The sequence below is a fragment of the Oncorhynchus clarkii genome, unplaced genomic scaffold (assembly GCF_045791955.1).
Source record: "Oncorhynchus clarkii lewisi isolate Uvic-CL-2024 unplaced genomic scaffold, UVic_Ocla_1.0 unplaced_contig_382_pilon_pilon, whole genome shotgun sequence".
Lineage (NCBI taxonomy): Eukaryota > Metazoa > Chordata > Actinopteri > Salmoniformes > Salmonidae > Oncorhynchus > Oncorhynchus clarkii.
Window position 1 is genome coordinate 152,269 of NW_027258012.1, and position 20,737 is coordinate 173,005.

Genomic DNA, 20,737 nt, shown 5'->3' on the forward strand with positions numbered 1-20,737 from the left:
GCACTTTGAGATATCAGCTGATGTACGAAGGGCTATATAAATAAATTTGATTTGATTTATGATTTATTTCTGACAGTCAACTTTCTAACTCCACCCATATCTTTATGACGTCATAACATTCCCATAACATTCCCAGAAGGATTACTGAGTTATTGGTAGTTTTACACTTCAGACATGACTGCCGTTGTCCTATTCTCCCTGTGCACCTGCCAATGTAAATCCATTAAGTGAGACAAGTTACCAGACAGGACGTATTGCTAATGCTCTTCCCATTGATAACCTGAATGACAATTAACTTGTGGGTGGTGGTGGTGATGACGGCCTATTAGATGATGTCGTCCATCGGGATTCCCCCCAAGAAAGAAGACGCTCTGGATTGATCACTGGGGTCAGATGTGAAGGAGGTTGATCATCAGGAGTCAGATGTGAAGGAGGAGGTTGATCATCAGGAGTTTATGTCCTATCGTTTTGTTGTACAAGTTTGCTTACCACCAAAAGAAAACAACTTCCATTTCACATAATAATCAACTACAATGCTTCACCTTCTATGGTGTAGACTGGCTGTCAACAATTAAAAACAAGAAAAATACATATATTTTTCCCCACAAGCTTCTAGAACTCCCGTCTTCCTAAAAACACACTAGCTTCTAGAACTCTCGTCTTCCTAAAACCCACTAGCTTCTAGAACTCTCGTCTTCTAAAATTCACTAGCTTCTAGAACTCTCGTCTTCTAAAACTCACTAGCTTCTAGAACTCTCGTCTTTTTAAAACTCACTAGCTTCTAGAACTCTCATCTTCCTAAAACCCACTAGCTTCTAGAACTCTCATCTTCCTAAAACTCACTACCTTCTAGAACTCTTGTCCCCTTAGAACGAGTCCAAACAAAACTCATCTCCAATACAGAAAAACGTGTCAAAATAAATTGTGATCCATGGAAAAGCACTGGCTAAACGCAAAACACAAATATTTTTGACTGCCCACCCTTGAAACAATCAGCAACCAAGTTGTCCTTACCACCGACATGTCTGAGTTCAAGAGGAAACTCCTGTAATATCCGTAGTAACTTTCTACCTCACTGCAGAGCTTCTCTCTCTCTTCTCAGGGTTCACTCGATAGGCATGTTGTAGGATCGGGGCCCAGTCTCTAGTACATTTGGGTTGGCACATCTGAGAATGATCCCTGATATTATAAAAGCAGGGCAACAATGTCAATATAATTGTACCCAAAAATTGTCAGTTGGTTGCATAAATAATTCTTAATACTAAATGTTACATTAATTATAAATATGAAAACCAAATGTACACCCCTTTGTTAATATGTAATAATTAACATAATGGTGAGGCATGGAATAATAAAACATGTATCTTTTGTCAGGCTGAATGTTTGAAATATGAGGTGATTTGAGTCATGCTTCTTCAGTAGTGGAATAAATACAATTAGCACTTGAGTGTTGTCAAGAAATGCTGGAGTGATGTAGGATTGTTAATAAAATTGATTATAGACCAATGTATTATACTGCGACCATGTGTATAGGCTGCAAGTACCTTGAAATTAAGTTGTTTTAAAGTTGTTGAAAAAAACAACCCAAAACAACATTTTCAACTTTCCCATTCAACTACAACCGAACGCATATTGGACGTTGGGCATAGCCTTCTTTTCAATGTCTTTCCAATTACATTTTTCCCCCCCAAGTTTCCAAATCAATAACTGTCACAAGAATGTCTAGTTCCAATGATATGAACTCAAAACTCACTATCTACTTTGACCAATTCCCCAGTCAGACTGCTGGGGGTTGTAAGGCCCCTTCATAGAAGAATTGGACAAAGTCCCAGAATTTCTGCAAAAGGTAAGTTCTTTATTCAGAGAGCTCCGAAAATCATACAAGCACATAGCCTTTTATACCTCACATTTGGTCATATAAATACCCCTACTCTTCTCAAACACTGTCAATGCTGTTTTACAAGTCTTCTCCAACACATACATTGCTTATCATATCCTGAAACATGTTACATAATCTACTGCAAGCCTAACGGTTTCCCTCAGCCCTGGGTGGGGAGACCTCCTTCCTGTTATCAGTTTTACAGTGGTCACAAGTTGTCTGTCACAAGCTGTCTGTTAACAGTTCCTCTTTTCCTTGAATGTCTCACTTGAATTGCTAAATAGTAAAGTCTTCATTTAACACACAATAGAGAATTACAGTCTATTAATTCTAATTCTTTACACAGTTATACGTTTCAGGGTGGAATCCTTTAGTCATTACCTTAAACATATACATTCCATTATCAATAACCAATATGCAGAAACTGTTTGTGATATATTGAAAGCCTAAACATAAAATGTGCTATATACACAAACATCTGCCACAATAATCATATTACTTGAATTTTTCTTAAACAAGCACCTGAAATAAACTGCACAAGCACCAGAAACGCTGTTGTTTTGACAAGTAGCAATAAATCAATGATATCGATTAGGGGGGAGGTCAGATTGTACGTGCTGTTGAAACGAACACAACTAAAAAAACAAATGGAAGAGATATATTTCACCTCACTGGTTAGAGGACAACCTGCAGAAGACAGTCAGCTACATGTTGGAGTGATGCATTTAAATGTAGGGGTCGCTAAACAAAGGAACACAACACTTATTTGTCATCACTCATCGATATCATGTTGAAATCAATTGTGCCGAGAGGAGGGAGATGAGGTTGTCCGTCCTGTTAAAACTAACAGCTCAAAAACCACACGGAATCTGGGAATAATGTGTACATCCCTGGTTAGAGGAAAATGTGTAGAAAACAGCTCGCCACATTGTTGCATTTTGACTCAAGTGGGTCACCAACGTGGTAAGTGTAACGACTCCTTTTGTTAGTCACTTTTCGTTAAATCTCATAAGTAGTACTCTTCCATTTCAGAGCCTGGATTTTTCCCCTGAGGCTAATATCCACATCATGCTGAAATCAATAGAACAGGGGGCAAACGTTTAGGGTTCTACATTGTGACATCATTCAAATAATCCTACTATAATGTTAAAACATTCTACATTGTGACATTATTTCATTGATATCATGAAACAAATCCTTCATGTATGTATTTTCTGATGTTTGATCAGAGATCTTTTTTCAGAGATTCTCTGGTCACATTGATCACAGCTATGACGTTTCTCTCCAGTGTGTGTTCTCTGGTGTATCTTCAGAGGGCTAGATTGAACAAAACTCTTCCCACATTGATCACAGCTATAAGGTTTCTCTCCTGTGTTTTCTCAGATGAATCTTCAGTTCCCCAGATTGAACAAAATTCTTCCCACATACAGTACAGCTATAAGATTTCTCTCCTGTGTGTCTTCTCTGGTGTGTCTTCAGAAGGCTAGACGTAAAAAAAAAACTTCCCACATTGAGTACAGCTATAGGATTTCTCTCCTGTGTGTGTTCTCTGGTGTGATATCAGGCCATATGGCTGAGTGAAACTCTTCCCACATTCATCACAGCTATATGGTTTAAATGATTTCTCTCCTGTGTGTGTTCTCTGGTGTGATATTAGGCTTCTTAGCTGAGTAAAACTCTTCCCACATTGATCACAGATAAAAGGTTTCTCTCCTGTGTGTGTTCTCTGGTGTGATATCAGGTTGCTTAGCTGAATAAAACTCTTCCCACATTGATCACAGCTATAAGGTTTCTCTCCTGTGTGTGTTCTTTGGTGTACAATAAGATGGCTAGATGTATCAACACGCTTCCCACATTGAGTACAGCAATAAGGTTTCTCTACTGTGTGGATTCTCTGATGAATTTTAATGCCTGCTGATGAGGTGGATCTCTTCCCATAGTCAGAGCGGTGAATTATCTTCCCGGTGGGTCTCTGCGGGTGTTTCTTGAGGAGTTCTGATCTGGAGAGACTCTTCTCTGCCTCTTCAGCATCATGAGGTTGTTGAGGCTCCCCAGAGGATCCACGATAGTCCCATATCTCTCCTGTGTGAACAACAAAGTCAGACAGATGATTAAAGGCCCACAACAGCGGAAATCCACTGTAAAAGGTGAGGCCAACAGCGTAGCCATGATGTTGTACAACAATTGACGTATGTAATGAATGTAATGATTATTTGACAATTGTCTTAAAATGAGCAAGAATAGTCATATTTTCTCTTGTTTTCACATTAGTAGTAACATCTAAGATTGTAGACTAGAAATAAGTAAATCATGTTGTTGAAACTCTAAGCAGTGTGCCAGACGACTTTTGGTCTCCAATATAGGCCCCTTTCTGTGTTTAATAAAATTGTATGTACTATATCTTCCTAGAGCAAAAATGGTGAGCAAAGATTTTAGTTTTTCACAATGTATTCTGAATGGGGGAAACTCAGGGGAGTAACCTCCATTTCCAGGCTGCTAATGAGAGCATTTCACACTACTTTGGATTAGAGGTCGACCGATTATGATTTTTCAACGCCAATACCGATTATTGGAGGACCAAAAAAGCCGATACCGATTTTTAAAATATATTTTTTTAATGTATTTGTAATAATGACAATTACAACAATACTGAATGAACACTTATTTTAACTTAATATAATACATCAATCAACTCATTAAAGTTATCTAGCATTAAAGTTATCTTATAAAAACAATCAATCAACCATAATCACTAGTTAACCACACATGGTTGATGATATTACTAGATATTATCTAGCATGTCCTGCGTTGCATATAATCTGACTGAGCATACAATCATGCGAGTATCTAAGTATCTGACTGAGCGGTGGTAGGCAGAAGCAGGCGCCAAGCATTGCGCTGTTGTGTGTCAAGCATTGCGCTGTTTATGACTTCAAGCCTATCAACTCCCGAGATGAGGCTGGTGTAACCGAAGTGAAATGGCTAGCTAGTTAGCGTGCGCTAATAGCGTTTCAAACATCACCCGCTCTGAGCCTTGGAGTAGTTGTTCCCCTTGCTCTGCATGGGTAACGCTGCCCCGAGGGTGGCTGTTGTCGTTGTGTTCCTGGTTCGAGCCCAGGGAGGAGTGAGGAGAGGGATGGAAGCTATACTGTTACACCAGTAATACTAAAGTGCCTATAAGAACATCCAATAGTCAAAGGTTAATGAAATACAAATGGTATAGAGGGACATAGTCCTATAATTCCTATAATAACTACAACCTAAAACTTCTTACCTTGGAATATTGAAGACTCATGTTAAAAGGAACCACCAGCTTTCATATGTTCTCATGTTCTGAGCAAGGAACTTAAACGTTAGCTTTTTTACATGGCACATATTAATTTCTTCTCCAACACTTTGCTTTTGCATTATTTAAACCAAATTGAACATGTTTCATTATTTATTTGAGGCTAAATGTATTTTATTGATGTATTATATTAAGTTAAAATAAGTGTTCATTCAGTATTGTTGTAATTGTCATTATTACAAATACATTTTTTTAAATTGGCCGATTAATCGGAATCTGCTTTTTTGGTCCTCCAATAATCGTTATCGGTGTTGAAAAATCATAATCGGTCGACCTCTAATTATGGTTGAATTCTCCTCATGGATGAATTCTAGAATATGCTATATAGCCTAGGCACCTGTTTAAACTATCATTATGACATCATGGATGAATTCTAGAATATACTATATAGCCTAGAAACCTGGTTAAAACAATCATTGTGACATCATGGATGGCCAGTCCTTGTATTCATAGTGAATTCAGGGGGAGCTGAACTCAAACCTGGGCCCAGGGACTGTAAGCCAAAACCTTAGAACTGTTACACCAAGATGTCGGAACCTCTTGACGAGGTCGCTAGTTGTTGGGTTACGGTTGCTACAATAGCTTTCTCTTTGAATTTGAGAGTGGTTACACTTCTCCTTCCCCCATCACTCAGCTGTTCACCAAACCAAGTCTCTGGGCAGTCATTTTGATGCTGTTTAAAAAACCCACACAACCCAGCAATCTGCAGTTCAAACAATAACAAATCTGTCATTCCACCACTGTTTTGGTAATACAATGATTATGGGATTGGAGAAATGTAACTACAGACAGACCTATGGATGCAAGGACGGACCATCCATTATATCAACATTATAGTTTTAACAATGTTGAGGTTATACAGTGTTGATTTACATTGTTTCTAAACATTAAAGTAAAAAAAGCTTATTCTGGGTTCTGATGGGGAAAACAGTTGAACTAAGCTCATGAGGCATGTGTTATATTCTTCAAGAATCAATGGCTATAAATTAATAATTTAAATGTCACAATAGATTTCCACTTTAACACCAAACATCAGTCCAACAACTGCAGAGTTTGTGCCTCTGATTTTAAGACAGTACTTACTAGTGTTAATCAAGGAACGGTTTCTCAAAACCATCTTATGGCTAAATTCTTCGTTAGAACCATTGGATGCCTTAAGATGCGTTTGGGAAACCGGGCCCAGATATCCAGGTTCCTCCTCTTCTCCCTCCTCGTTTTTCGATGTAACAGTCATCTCCTCTTTCACGCCATAAACTGCATCCTCCTCTCCTTTTACTGTAACATCCTCCTCCTCTTTCAAGCTGAACGCGTCTTCCTCTTCTTTCACAGTAACGGCCTCACTCTCTATTTCTTGATTTACTGTGATATCTTCCTCCTCTTTAGAAGGAGAGTAGCTTAGTGACCGCATGTTCGGAGATGTTAGCTAGCTAGGCTAATGCTAACTTAACCACCCCGCAGCCGAATAATAACAACACTGAAATATGAAATTAAATCGGATAACTAACTAGACGATAGAAGTGGTTTTAAAACACTGTGGCTAATATACACGAAAGCGTCTAAAGAGCTATATTGGTTCGGCTATTTTGTCAATCAAGCTACGGAGGTGTCTGACTAACTGTTGCTGCTGATGAAAGAAGCGTGCTGTTTTATACGTCACACCATCAGCATTACCTTAAAGTCTAAGACCGCCATCTGCTGACTGGAGTGGGTAACGCAGTTGAGTAAAATAGTATTTCTGTCCGCCATCTTTGATCCATTTCAGGTCTGTGTACCCCTCTCTCCTAGTATTTCTGTCCGCCATCTTTGCTGAAGAAAGTCCAACAGTCACTTGTGCAGCAGCAGCCTCCCCCGGTCCTAGTGCCGAACCGATAAGACGTTTAAGATGCGATGGAACGGTTGACGAAAAAAATAAATCACAGAAAAAAATATATTGACTGATATTGATTTATTTAGGGGGGGTAATTCATATTTTAACACTAGCGTCGTCTCTGATTCCAACCCTTTAACTTTTTGTCTGAAAATTAAATAAACATTTTACTCAACTGCGTTACCCAGTCCAGTCAGCAGATGGCGGTCTGGGAATTTATGGTCATGCTGTTGGTGTGACGTATAATCTAGTGGACGGAACGCTTCTTTCATCAGCAGCAACAGTGAGTCAGACACCTCGGTAGCTTGCTAGACAAATTAGCCGAACCAATATAGCTCTTTAGACGCTTTCGTGTATATTAGCCACTGTGTTTTAAACCCATTGCTGTCGTCTAGTTAGTTATCCGATTTAATTTCATATTTACGGTGTAGTTATTATTATTCAGCTAGCGGGGTGGTTAAGTTAGCATTAGCCTTAGCTAACATCCCCGACCATGCGGTCACCAAGCTACTCTCCTTCTAATGAAGAGAAGGATATCACAGTAAAACAAGAAGTAGAGAGTGGGGCCTTTACTGTGAAAGAAGAGGAGGACGCGTTCAGAGTGAAAGACGAGGAAGATATCACAGTAAAACAAGAAGTAGAGAGTGGGGCCTTTACTGTGAAAGAAGAGGAGGACGCGTTCAGAGTGAAAGAGGAGGATGGTGTTACAGTGAAAGGAGAGCATGTAGTTTATGGCGTGAAAGAGGAGGGGGAGGAGATGACTGTAACATCGAAAGAGGAGGAACGTGGATATCTGGTTCCGGTTTCCCAAACGCATCTTAAGGCGTCCAATGGTTCTAACGATGAACTCAACCGTAAGATGGTTTTGAGAAACCGTTCCCTGATTAACACTAGTAAGTACTGTCTTAACAACAGAGGCACAAACTCTTCAGTTGAACTGATGTTTGGTGTTAAGGTGGAAATCTGCAATCGCTACATCCATATTGTGACTTTTAAATTATTTATTTACAGCCATTGATTCTTAAAGAATATAACACATGCCTCATGAGCGGAGTTCAACTGTTGTACCCCATCAGAACCCCAAATAATATTTTTTTTACTATAATGTTTAGAAACAATGTAAATCAACACTGTATAGCAGTTAAGAACAAATTCTTATTTTCATTAACGGACTAGGAACAGTGGGTTAATTGCCTGTTCAGGGGCAGAACGACAGATTTGTACCATGTCAGCTCGGGGATGTGAACTTGCAACCGGTTACTAGTCCAACGCTCTAACCACTAGGCTACCCTGCTGCCTCAACATGGTTAAAACTATAATGTTGATATCATGGATGGTCAGTCCTTGCATCCATAGGTCTGTCTGTAGTTACATTTATCCAAACCCATAATCATTTTATTACCAAAATAGTGGTGGAATGACAGATTTGTTATTGTTTGAACTGCAGATTGCTGGGTTGTGTGGGGTTTTTAAACAGCAACAAAATGGCTGCCCAGAGACTTGGTTAACAGCTGAGGGATGGGGGAAGGAGAAGTGTAACCACTCTCAAATTCATAGAGAACGATATTGTAGAAACCTTAACCCAACACCTAGCGACCTCGTCAAGAAGTTCAGACATCTTGGCGTAACAGTGATAAGGTGTTGACTTGACAGTCGCTGGACCCAGGTTTGAGTTCAGCTCAGGGCCTCTCCCTGAATTCACTACACTATGAATACAAGGACTGGCCATCCATGAGGTCATAATGATAATTTAACCAGTTTTCTAGGCTATATAGTATATTCTAGAATTCATCCATGATGTCATAATGATAGTTTAACCAGGTTTCTAGGATATATAGTATATTCTAGAATTCATCCATGATGTCATAATGATAGTTTAACCAGGTTTCTAGGCTATATAGTATATTCTCTCATTTTGTCTGTCACAGTTGAAGTGTACCTATGATGAAAATTACAGGCCTCTCATCTTTTTAAGTGGGAGAACTTAAACGCAATTGGTGGCTGACTAAATACTTTTTTTGACCCACAGTATGTCATGCAACAACAACCAAAGTGCTTCTTCGTTCATTACAGGTATATTTGTTGTTCGGTGAAGTTGTGGGCCAATATGGATAACAGTGTACAAACCCTCATTGTCAGGTTGATGGAAAAGCCAAAAAGCATTTTACTGGTTGAAGTGTTTTTTGATTTGCGATGACGACACAAACATTATATTAAGCAGGACAGTCAATCGATCCTTACAATTAACATCCAAAGTAGTGTGAAATGCTCTCATAAGCAACCTGGAAATGGAGGTTACTTCCCTGAGTTTTCCCCCATTCACATTCAGAATACATTGTGAAAAACTAAAATCTTTGCTCACCATTTTTTCTCCTGGCAGATATACTACATCCATAACTAGTGGTTTCCTCATTAGCAGATATACTACATCCATAACTAGTGGTTTCCTCATTACCAGATATACTACATCCATAACTAGTGGTTTCCTCATTAGCAGAAATACTACAACCATAACTAGTGGTTTCCTCATTACCAGATATACTACATCCATAACTAGTGGTTTCCTCATTAGCAGATATACTACATCGATAACTAGTGGTTTCCTCATTACCAGTGTCACGGTGCTGACTTTTGCCTAATACCTGCAGCAAATGCCTCTACCCCGTCTTCTGGCTGGGCAGAGTACTTTAGGATTTTAGTTACTGCGGTGTAACAAGGGCCTAGGCGTGCGGCAAGTTTCTGGAGCTGTGGCTAAACCACACTTTCACACTGACACTGCCCTGCTGCTTGCACCGGCCGCTTACTCGGGGACTGTAGATTGCTTACACTGAGTGCTTACTCGGGGACTGTAGATTGCTTACACTGAGTGCTTACTCGGGGACTGTAGATTGCTTACACTGAGTGCTTACACTGGGACGGTAGATTGCTTATTACGTCATCTTAGACCTGTGTCTAAATGGAAGCTTCTTATTCTAAATCTAGGTCATGCACTACTAACTCCCATTCTGCTGCTTCCGTGTTACTGTTGGCTGATTCTACTTAATGATACCAGCTGGTTGTTTCTACCACTTGAGGCGGCGTAGGTGGCATGTCAAGCGTCAGCTTGGAGAAGTCTATGATAGGTATCTCCTCTGCTTCCCCCTGTTGTCCAGTTTCTGCAGGTGTGGTCCATGGTTCCATGAGGTCCTGTGAATGCCCTGTGTTGCTGTCCCCATTGCTTGATGGAGTGGGCAGATTCTTTTCATTCATCTTGTCACACCAGATACACGACATCCATAACTAGTGCTTTCCTCATTAGCATGGAGGAGTTTATGCAATCAAATTGCCCTCGTGCTGCAATTTTAGAAAACACAAAGGGGCCTGTATTGTAGACCAAAAGTCTTCTACCACACTGCTTAGTGTTTCAACAACATGAATAACTTATTTCTAGTCTACAATCTTAGATGTTACTATTAATGTGAAAACAAGACAAAATATGACTTCTTGCTCATTTTAAGACAATTTTAACATTCATTACAGACGTCAATTGTTGTACAACATCATGGCTATGCTGTTGGCATCAACTTTTACACTGGATTATTGCTGTTGTGGGCCTTTAATCATCTGTCTGACTTTGTTGTTCACACAGGAGAGAGACGTGACTATCGTGGATCCTCTGGGGAGCCGCAACAACCTCATGATGCTGAGGAGACAGAGAAGAGTCTCTCCAGATCAGAACACCTCAATAAACACCCGCAGAGACCCACAAGGAAGAGAACTCACTGCTGCTCTGACTGTGGGAAGATATTCACATCATCAGGCATTAAAATTCATCAGAGAACACACACAGGAGAGAAATCTTATAGCTGTGGTCAATGTTGGAGGAGTTTTACAACATTAATCTCTCTGAAAGTACACCAGAGAACACACACAAGAGAGAAACGTTATAGCTGTGATCATTGTGGGAAGAGTTTTGTTTATGCTTGCCATCTGACTCAACACTAGAGAACACACACAGGAGAGAAACCTTATAGCTGTGATCAATGTGGGAAGAGATTTGCAACATCTGGCCACCTGACTCTACACCAGAGAACACACACAGGAGAGAAACCTTTTAGCTGTGGTCAATGTGGGAGGAGATTTGCTACATCTGGCCACCTGACTCTACACCAGAGAACACACACTGGAGAGAAACCTTATAGCTGTGATCAATGTGGGAAGAGTTTTACTTCATCTGGCAATCTGACTCGACACCAGAGAACACACACAGGAGAGAACTCTTATAGCTATGGTCAATGTTGTAGGAGTTTTACAACATTAATCTCTCTGAAAGTACACCAGAGAACACACCCAGGAGAGAAACCTTATAGCTGTGATCAATGTGGGAAGAGTTTTGTTTATGCTTGCCATCTGACTATACACCAGAGAACACACACAGGAGAGAAATCTTATAGCTGTGATCAATGTGGGAAGAGTTTTGTTTCATCTAGCCATCTGAATATACACCAGAGAACACACACAGGAGAGAAATCTTATAGCTGTGGTCAATGTGGGAGGAGTTTTAGTCGATCTGGAGATCTGACAGTGCACAAGAGAATACACACAGGAGAGAAACCTTATAGCTGTGATCAATGTGGGAAGAGATTTGCTACATCTGGCTACCTGACTCTACACCAGAGAACACACACAGGAGAGAAACCTTATAGCTGTGGTCAATGTGGGAGGAGTTTTAGTCGCTCTGGAGATCTGACAGTGCACAAGAGAACACACACAGGAGAGAAATCTTATAGCTGTGATCAATGTGGGAAGAGTTTTACTTCATCTGGCAATCTGACTCGACACCTGAGAACACACACAGGAGAGAAATCTTATAGGAGTTTTACAACATTAATCTCTATGAAAGTACACCAGAGAACACACACAGGAGAGAAATCTTATAGCTGTGATCAATGTGGGAAGAGTTTTAGTCGATCTGGAGATCTGACTCAACACCAGAGAACACACAGGATTGAAATCTCATAGCTGTGACCAGAGATAATCTGATAAAAGATCTCTGATCAAAAGATTAGAAAATACATACATGAAGTAGTTGTTTCATGATTTCAATGAATTAATGTCACAATGTAGAATTTTTAAACATTGTAGTAGGAGTATTGTAATGATTTCACAATGTAGAAGCCTAACTTCACTTATGAATTGATATCAACATGTTATGGATATTAGCCTAATGGGGAAAAATCCAGGCTCTGAAATGGAACCCCCGGACAGGGCCAAACAGGAAGGATATAACCCCACCCACTTTGCCAAAGCACAGCCCCCACACCGCTAGAGGGATATCTTCAACCACCAACTTACCATCCTGAGACAAGGCTGAGTAAAGCCCACAAAGATCTCCGCCACGGCACAACCCAAGGGGGAGCGCCAACCCAGACAGGAAGATCACGTCAGTGACTCAACCCACTCAAGTGATGCACCCCTCCTAGGGACGGCATGAAAGTGCACCAGTTTGCCAGTGACCCAGCCCCTGTAATATAGGGTTAGAGGCAGAGAATCCCAGTGGAGAGACAGCAAGGACGGTTCGTTGCTCCAGAGCCTTTCCGTTTACCTTCACACTCCTGGGCCAGACTACACTCAATCATATGACCTACTGAAGAGATGAGTCTTCAGTAAAGACTTAAAGGTTGAGACCGAGTCTGCGTCTCTCACATGGATAGGCAGACCATTCCATTCAAATGGAGATCTACAGGAGAAAGCCCTGCCTCCAGCTGTTTGCTTAGAAATTCTAGGGATAATTAGGAGTTGTGTTACATTTACCACGTTGGTGACCCACTTGAATCAAAATGCAACACTTCAAAATGTAGCGTGCTGTTTTCTACAAATTGTCCTCTAACCAGGGATGTACTCCCAGGGATGTACTCCCAGATTCCGTGAGGTTTTTGAGCTGTTAGTTTTAACAGGATGTGCAACCTCATCTCTCTCCTCTCTCACAATTTTTTTTACCATGATATCGATGAGTGATGACAAATAAGTGTTGCATTCCCTTGTTTAGCGACCCCTATATTTAATGCATCGCTCCCAAATGTAGCTGACTCTTCTGCAGGTTGTCCTCTAATCAGGGAGGTAAAATATATCTCCCATTTCCATGTGTTTTTTTTGTTGTGTCAGTTTCAACAGCACGTACAACCTAATTTCCCCTTTAATCGATATCAGTGATTTATTGCGTCTTGTCAAAACAACAGCGTTTTTGGTGCTTGTGCAGTTTATAAGGAGCTTGTTTTAAAAAATACAAGAAATATGATTATTGTGGCAGATGTTTGTCTATATAGCACATTTTATGTTTAGGTTTTCAATTTATCCCAAACTGTTTCTGCATATTGGTTATTGATTTGGAGACATTAAAACTGTGTTTTGACATTGGGGATATCACACCTAGCAAAATGTAATTGAAAAGACGTTGAAAATAAGACTATGTAACCGAATATTTCATATTTACATTTCATGTAACATTTAGTAATCATAATTATTTATGCAACCAACTGACAATTTTTGGGTACAATTATATTGACGTTGTTGCCCTGCTTTTAAAATATCAGGGTTAATTTTCCAGCCTGCTGAAGGTGTGGTGGAGTGGTAAACACCACCCCCTGCTCTACCAGGGGCTTGAGGTGGTCTCCCACAGCTCTGCTTGTGTCATGTTCTGTGGCCTTGCCGTTCCATTTCTTGACTGCCCCTGTAACACAGAAATAAATAAATGTAGTCATATTGTATAAAACATTAAAAGTAATCATTATGGAGCGTCTATGGCCTCAGTTACACCTGGCACCTAAATGTGACTTCTGTCATCCGATCACTCCAAGCTGCATTAGGTTCAGATCTACCAGGATTGGCCTTTGACAGTCTGGATGCAGTCAGGCCACTGAATATAAATAAGCAACGTAAAGAGGTGGGTTGAATGAGTGGGGAAAAGTACATTCTACACAAATGACCATAATAGCAAAGAACAAATGTGTGTGCCTGAGACCTCCTGTCTCAGCCTCCAGTATTTATGCTGCAGTAGTTTATGTGTCGGGGGGCTAGGGTCAGTTTGTTATATCTGGAGTACTTCTCCTGTCCTATTCGGTGTCCTGTGTGAATTTAAGTGTGCTCTCTCTAATTCTCTCTTTCTCTCTCTCGGAGGACCTGAGCTGAAACCTGACCTGAAATTACACCAATATCAGTCGTCAATTTGCACTAATGTAAATAAACATGGATGATGGAACATATTCCCTTTTGCTGATGTGATGAACCACTAAGGGGACATAAATATTTACCATCTAAACCATGTGTGTCCTCTCACCTCTCTGGCTGTAGAAGTGTTCTTCCTAACCAGTCCCTCAACAGCTCTCTGACTGAGCTCCACCCTCACTGGGTCTTCAGAGGAGAGGAAGGCTGAGGAGGGTTGGAAGGATGAATGGATCAGTCACTCAATAAAGTGTAGAGCTGCTGTCTGACAAAATCACAATTTTAGTAGTTCATTAAAATAAATAAGGCTTTATGACTGCTGAACACCAACTATCAATCACTTAGATTGTGTAATTTCAGGTAGCGATACATCCATGGGACGTCCCTAGCCCATTGAAGTTTACATCTAAAATGGTTAAGTTAGGGATTAAGGTTAGGGTTTAGGGTAGGGATATCCCAAGAATCCCAGATAGCATTGACCATTGTGCATTTGTAACCGATGTGAAATGGCTAGCTAGTTATCGGGGTGTGCGCTAATAGCGATGATAACGATGTTTCGTGGGAGGCAGTTGTTTATGTGTGCAGAGTCCCTGGTTCGAGCCCAGGTAGGGGCGAGGAGAGGGACGGAAGCTATACTGTTACACATTCTTCAGTCTCTTTTACGTAGCAGGTGTAAAAGAAACACAGACAAGACAAGTAGGCGCTTAGGTCATTATGGTCATTGTAGTTTAAAAAAATAGCATCTAATTATGTGTAACTGTATGTTAGAGAAGAATGTGTTCTTTCTATTCCAGGGGACAGCAGAGGAACTTCATCGATTCCACTCCTTCATCAATACAAGCAGTGAACATCTGAAATTCACCCTCACCTTTAATGCGCATGAAACAAGTTACCCGATGGTTGTACGATACTTTTCTCATCAATCATCTTAAATACCATACTTAAAAACTGGAAATCAACCAATCCTTACCTATGATGTTAACTACAACAGAAATAACTTAAAATGTATAACTTTAAATGAAACCAATCGTTTGCACTCATGACTTGAGTGATTAAAGTAAACCAACGTTTTGGAAAGACATAATGCCATCTAACCAATCAAAGAATGTTAGCTATATGCAGTTATCTTAGACAGCCAGCTAACGTTTGCTATTTAGCCAACTAGCTATTAGCCTAAACAGCATAACCAACCAGCACGGTTATGGTTAGCGAGACCAACTAACGGAGACCAGTTAGAACCCAACTAACAGTAAGTCAAGGTGTAAAAAGTTACAAAACTCCCGTAGTCGAATTCACAGAAAACTTGCTGAAAAGTAGTGATGGGGAAACAAAGCTTTCTGAAGTATTGGCTCTTTCCAGATAATAATTTAAAAATAAATAAATAGGTTCATTACTCAAGGCTTTGAGCGACACAGAATTTAGAACAGCCACATTTTTAAAGATGACCTCCCACACGGTAGCAGCGTAGCCTTCATGTCTTCTACGAAACCACGGGCCTTGATCGAGAGCATCAAGTCCATGCTGCATTGTGGGTAAACGGTGACTGGCTGACTGATTTATAAATAATAATGAGTAGTTATTTATGGCGCAAGGTGATTTGTAAATTAGTCAGTCAGCAGCCACCGGCTGCAATGTCGAACGAGCCCAAATTAATCAATACCAAACCAATCAGGTGTTCGACGAAATGATTCTTCAGACGTCATTGATCACGTGCTGCTGATAAAGGGACTCTGCTTTGAATTATACCGCTTAGCGACTTTAGTACATGCCTCATAGCTCCAGTCACAAACTTAACCCCGTCCCTGATGATGAAGAAGAGGTGGTCTGCCTGCTGGATGGAGAAAGACGCTCTCGTGGAAGAGGAGGCTGTTACAATACAAAAACAAGTAGAGGTTGAGGCTGTTATCGTGAAAGAAGAGAAAGAGGTCTCAGTTAAAGAAGAGGAAGACTCGTTCAGAGTCAAAGTGAAAGAAGTGGAGGGGGAGGTGACTGTGTCATCGAAAAATGTAGAAGAGGAGGAAACTGGATATCTGGGCCCGGTTTCCCAAGCGCATCTTAAGGCGTCCGATGGTTCTAACGATGAACGGGCCCTGATTAACACTAGTAAGTACTGTCTTAAAAACAGAAGCACAAACTCTGCGGTTGTTGAACTGATGTGTGGTGTTAAAGGGGAAATTTGCAATTGCTACATCCATAGGCATATAACACATGCCTTATGAGCTTAGTTCAACTGTTGTACCCCATCAGAACCCCAAATAATATTTTTTTTACTATAATGTTTAGAAACAATGTAAATCAACACTGTATAGCCTCAACATGGTTGAAACTATAATGTTGATATCATGGATGGTCAGTCCTTGCATCCATAGGTCTGTCTATGAATTTGAGAGTAGTTACATTTCTCCAGCCCCATCCTTCATCTTATTACCAAAATAGTGGTGTAATTACAGCTTTGTTATTGGTTGAACTGCAGATTGGTTGATTGAATGTTGTGTGTCTTTTTTAAAGGGGCCACCTAGTTTTTCAACAAACAAAATGGCTGCCTAGGGACCTGAGCTGTGTTAGAATACTCATACTAACTGTACTATTTGATGTTAATTGAGTATATAGTGTGCTTATTGGTCATAGTATGATGTAGTTAGTATGCCAAAAGTTCCTGGATGTCGTACTAAATTCACCAAAATATGAAATATACACGCAGTACTTTACGGCCCATAATGCAATTCTTCGGGAAATGGGCGTGACTTCACATCAATTTCAGATTTGAAGAAAATGGAGGAAAATATTCAGCCGAAGTCCAACGAGAGCGGATACAAATGAACTGCTTTAAAAACCTGTTGGTACTAGGGGGCAGTATTTTCATTTTTGGAAAAATAACGTTCCCAAATGAAACAGGATATTTTGTCAGGACAAGATGCTAGAATATGCATATAATTGACAGCTTAGGATGGAACACACTCTAAAGTTTCCAAAACTGTACAAAATATTGTCTGAGTATAACAGAACTGATGTTACAGGCGAAAGCCTGAGAAAAATCCAATCCGGAAGTGACTCATCTTTTGAAAGCCCTGCGTTCCGATGTGTCCCTATTGAGCTGTGAATGCCCTATCAACCAGATTACGCTTTCTACGTATTCCCCAAGGTGTCTACAGCATTGTGACATAGTTTTACGCATTTATGTTGAAAAATACCCGTAGGCGGCTTCATTGCGCAAGTTGTCACCTGACGCTCCCTGAGAAATTCTTGCATAAAATACAGAGGTAGCCATTATTCCAATCGCTTCTACTGAGAAACCAATTGTCCCGGTTGATATATTATCGAATAGATATTTGAAAAACACTTTGAGGATTGATTATAAACAAGGTTTGCCATGTTTCTGTCGATATTATGGAGCTAATTTGGAATATTTTTCGGCGTTGTCATGACCGCAATTTCCGGTCGATTTCTCAGCCAAACGTGAAGAACAAACGGAGCTATTTCGCCTACAAAAATAATATTTTGGGAAAAAATGAACTTTGGCTATCTACCTGGGAGTCTCGTGAGTGAAAACATATCCGAAGTTCGTCAAAGGTAAACGATTTAATTTGATTGCTTTTCTGATTTTCGTGACAAGGTTGCCTGCTGCTAGCAAGGCATAATGCTAGGCTAGGCTATCGATAAACTTACACAAAGGCTTGTCTAGCTTTGGCTGTAAAGCATATTTTGAAAATCTGAGATGACAGGGTGATAAACAAAAGGCTAAGCTGTGTTCCAATATAGGAATAGGAAGATTTTTAGGAAGATTTATGTCCGTTGCGTTATGCTAATTATTGTCAGATGATGACAACGGTCCCGTTCACGGGATGGGGTGTCACTAGAGGTTAAATAATTATGACAAATGTTGAGCAATGTAATAAAGTAATGACTTTTCAAATAAGTTACGTTACACGTTATGTTAGCTACACTATCCTTACAAAAGGCATAGCATATCTTTACAGCAGTATGTATCGGTATGTTAACTAGCTACCTAACGTCAGTTGGCTACTTATACATCAAACTTGCCAGTATAGTAACTATATTCTAACTAACTATCCAATGTTTATTGAATTGATTAGAGAGCAGAATAACTGATGGATTTAATAAAGCTCAATACCTGTTGAATATGAGTAAAATGGTAAGAGTGAGGTTTTCTCTGATTTGTGTCTAGCAAGCTGTCCAACGTTAGCCAGTTAGCTTGGGTGCTTTACTGTCATTGCGAGGTCAGAACGCTTGGATCAACCCTACTCCTCAGCCATATAGTATTAGTTTACAAACAGTGGTGTTATACGAGCTTATGTTTTGGTTTCTGGTGGGGTAATACGGCTGAAACATTTGAGGCATTTATAAGTTATATTCGTCAAGAATCAATGGTTATATAGTAAATGGGTCTTTCTATAACTGCCAGTGTAGATTTCCTGTAGGGGTCAAATTGTTAGAGCTGTTGAGAAGTCATTAGCTGTGTTAGAATACTCATACTAACCGTACTATTTGTGATGTTAATTGAGTATATAGTATGCTTATTGGTCATAGTGTGATATAGTTAGTATGCCAAAAGTTCCCGGATGTCGTACTGGTTATATAGTAAATGGGTCTTTCTATAACTGCCAGTGTGGATTTCCTGTGCGGGTCAAATTGTTAGAGCTGTTGATAAGTCATTGTATAATATTCCAGCAATTATTTTCATGCCATTACATTAAAGGTGAAATATTCTCTTTTAGCAAGGTGTTGCTTAAATAATGTTAGCTGCTAATCGCTAGTTAGCGGGCTAGCTAGCTTGCTAAATGTATTAAGAGTCAGAGCAAACATAGCTAGCTAATACTGCCTGGTACCAGTGCTGGTGTAGGCCTAGATAAGCATGTTTGTGAAGCGGTATCTTATCAGAGAGGAGTAAGCGAAGTATGAAAATGTTGGTTAGCTAGCAGGCTACATGAAGTAAGAAAACAACATGTAATGTAACATCTAATTAGGCTCAACTGGAAACAATGACCAACACTTTGATTCCTACCATGTCTTCTTCTCTGAGGTTTATTGTCAGACTACACTCATCAGGTGCATTGCTGCCACCTACTGTACGGGGTTGTAAAAAATAACCAAAACGCAAAAAAAATGGGATTAACAGATCATACTAATTACGTAAAATAAAAAATAAACACTTACCAAGTTCACTCCATTACCCCGAATTTCAAACAAAAATGGTACTATTCAGATCCCTACACAGTTTCATGAACCTGGGAGGGGGGGAACTTCTTCATTCAGTTCTCCCTGTAACATTTTGTCTGAAGTCCTGGAGATCCAGAAATCTATTTGCTGCCTTCACAATGATGTCTGGCTTCTTAGATGTCTTATTAGTTTATTATTAATGCAATTTATCACTGCGGCAGTGAGGGCAATGCAAACGCAATTTTGGAAACTGCTAGTTTTGGACGAAGGTTACTAATAATTTATTAATGCATTTTATCACTTGCTCTATAAACACAACAAAGTGTGTTCTCTTTCACTATTTGTCTGTTGGGATCCTTCTCCTGCATGGCTTCACTGCAGACTGTGGGACATACCTTCTACCTTCTCCTCTCTACTCCTAAGGCTATTTTCACTGCCTCCACGTAGGACACCTGCTGGATGGACCTGATCATCCTAGCTACTACGACCTCCTTCATCCGTACAGGGCACTCCGGGAACTCGGGAACGTGATTCCCATCACAATTACAACATGCTTCATCTGACTATGACTTATTCATTACTTCGACAAGCACTTGCCACATGTCCAACCTTTTTTACAATTGTAACACTGCAGCGGCTTCTGTATATCTCACTTACCCAGGTTTTACAACAGATGGGAGAACCACTTCACCAAACCACAGTAAAACCTTCCGGCTATCATTAATTTGAATCCACCTACCTGAAATGTTTAACCTAAACCACACAAAGCTTTCTCCTTTTGCGCTGTTGACACACAATCGGCATCATACCACTCCTGGTCACTCGAACCGATTCCACTTCACCATCTTTGAGACAATTAACAGGTCACCCTCAAAAACATCCTTGCTGATGATTCCCACTCCGACCCTAAACTGCTGTTCATTACCAACTTTAGCCCTTTTCACTCCACTGTTCTTCACCATCGTCCACTCAGTCTCACCAACTGTACTCACGCCAAGATAATCCCTCAATGCTTCCTCCATTGCTCCTCCAGTCCTCCCCCGGACTCCCTCGCTCTGTGCTGTGAAAGATGTGAGAGTTTGTGATCTCAAAGTAGCACCTATATTGTTTTCATTCCAGCACATCTGTTTCACCAACTTGTTAACCCTTTTTGCATGCTTGGAGTACACGTCCTGGTAATCCGTCTGGCCCTGCGGCCTTGTGAATGTTAACCTGTTTAAAGGTCTTACTCACATCGGCTGCGGAGAGCGTGATCACAAAGTCGTCC

At 40.3% G+C, this 20,737-nt stretch overlaps 1 protein-coding gene across 1 annotated transcript; it reads left to right on the forward strand.

Moving 5' to 3' along the window:
- The first annotated feature begins 7,444 nt into the window (after nt 1-7,444).
- Nucleotides 7,445-12,305, forward strand: LOC139394501 (zinc finger protein ZFP2-like). The gene is made up of 4 exons (XM_071142574.1): nt 7,445-7,985; nt 10,721-11,014; nt 11,093-11,362; nt 11,513-12,305. Exons 1-4 carry the CDS (start codon nt 7,586-7,588, stop codon nt 12,091-12,093), a joined length of 1,545 nt encoding a protein of 514 aa, XP_070998675.1. The 5' UTR covers nt 7,445-7,585; the 3' UTR covers nt 12,094-12,305.
- Nucleotides 12,306-20,737: the final 8,432 nt, after the last annotated feature.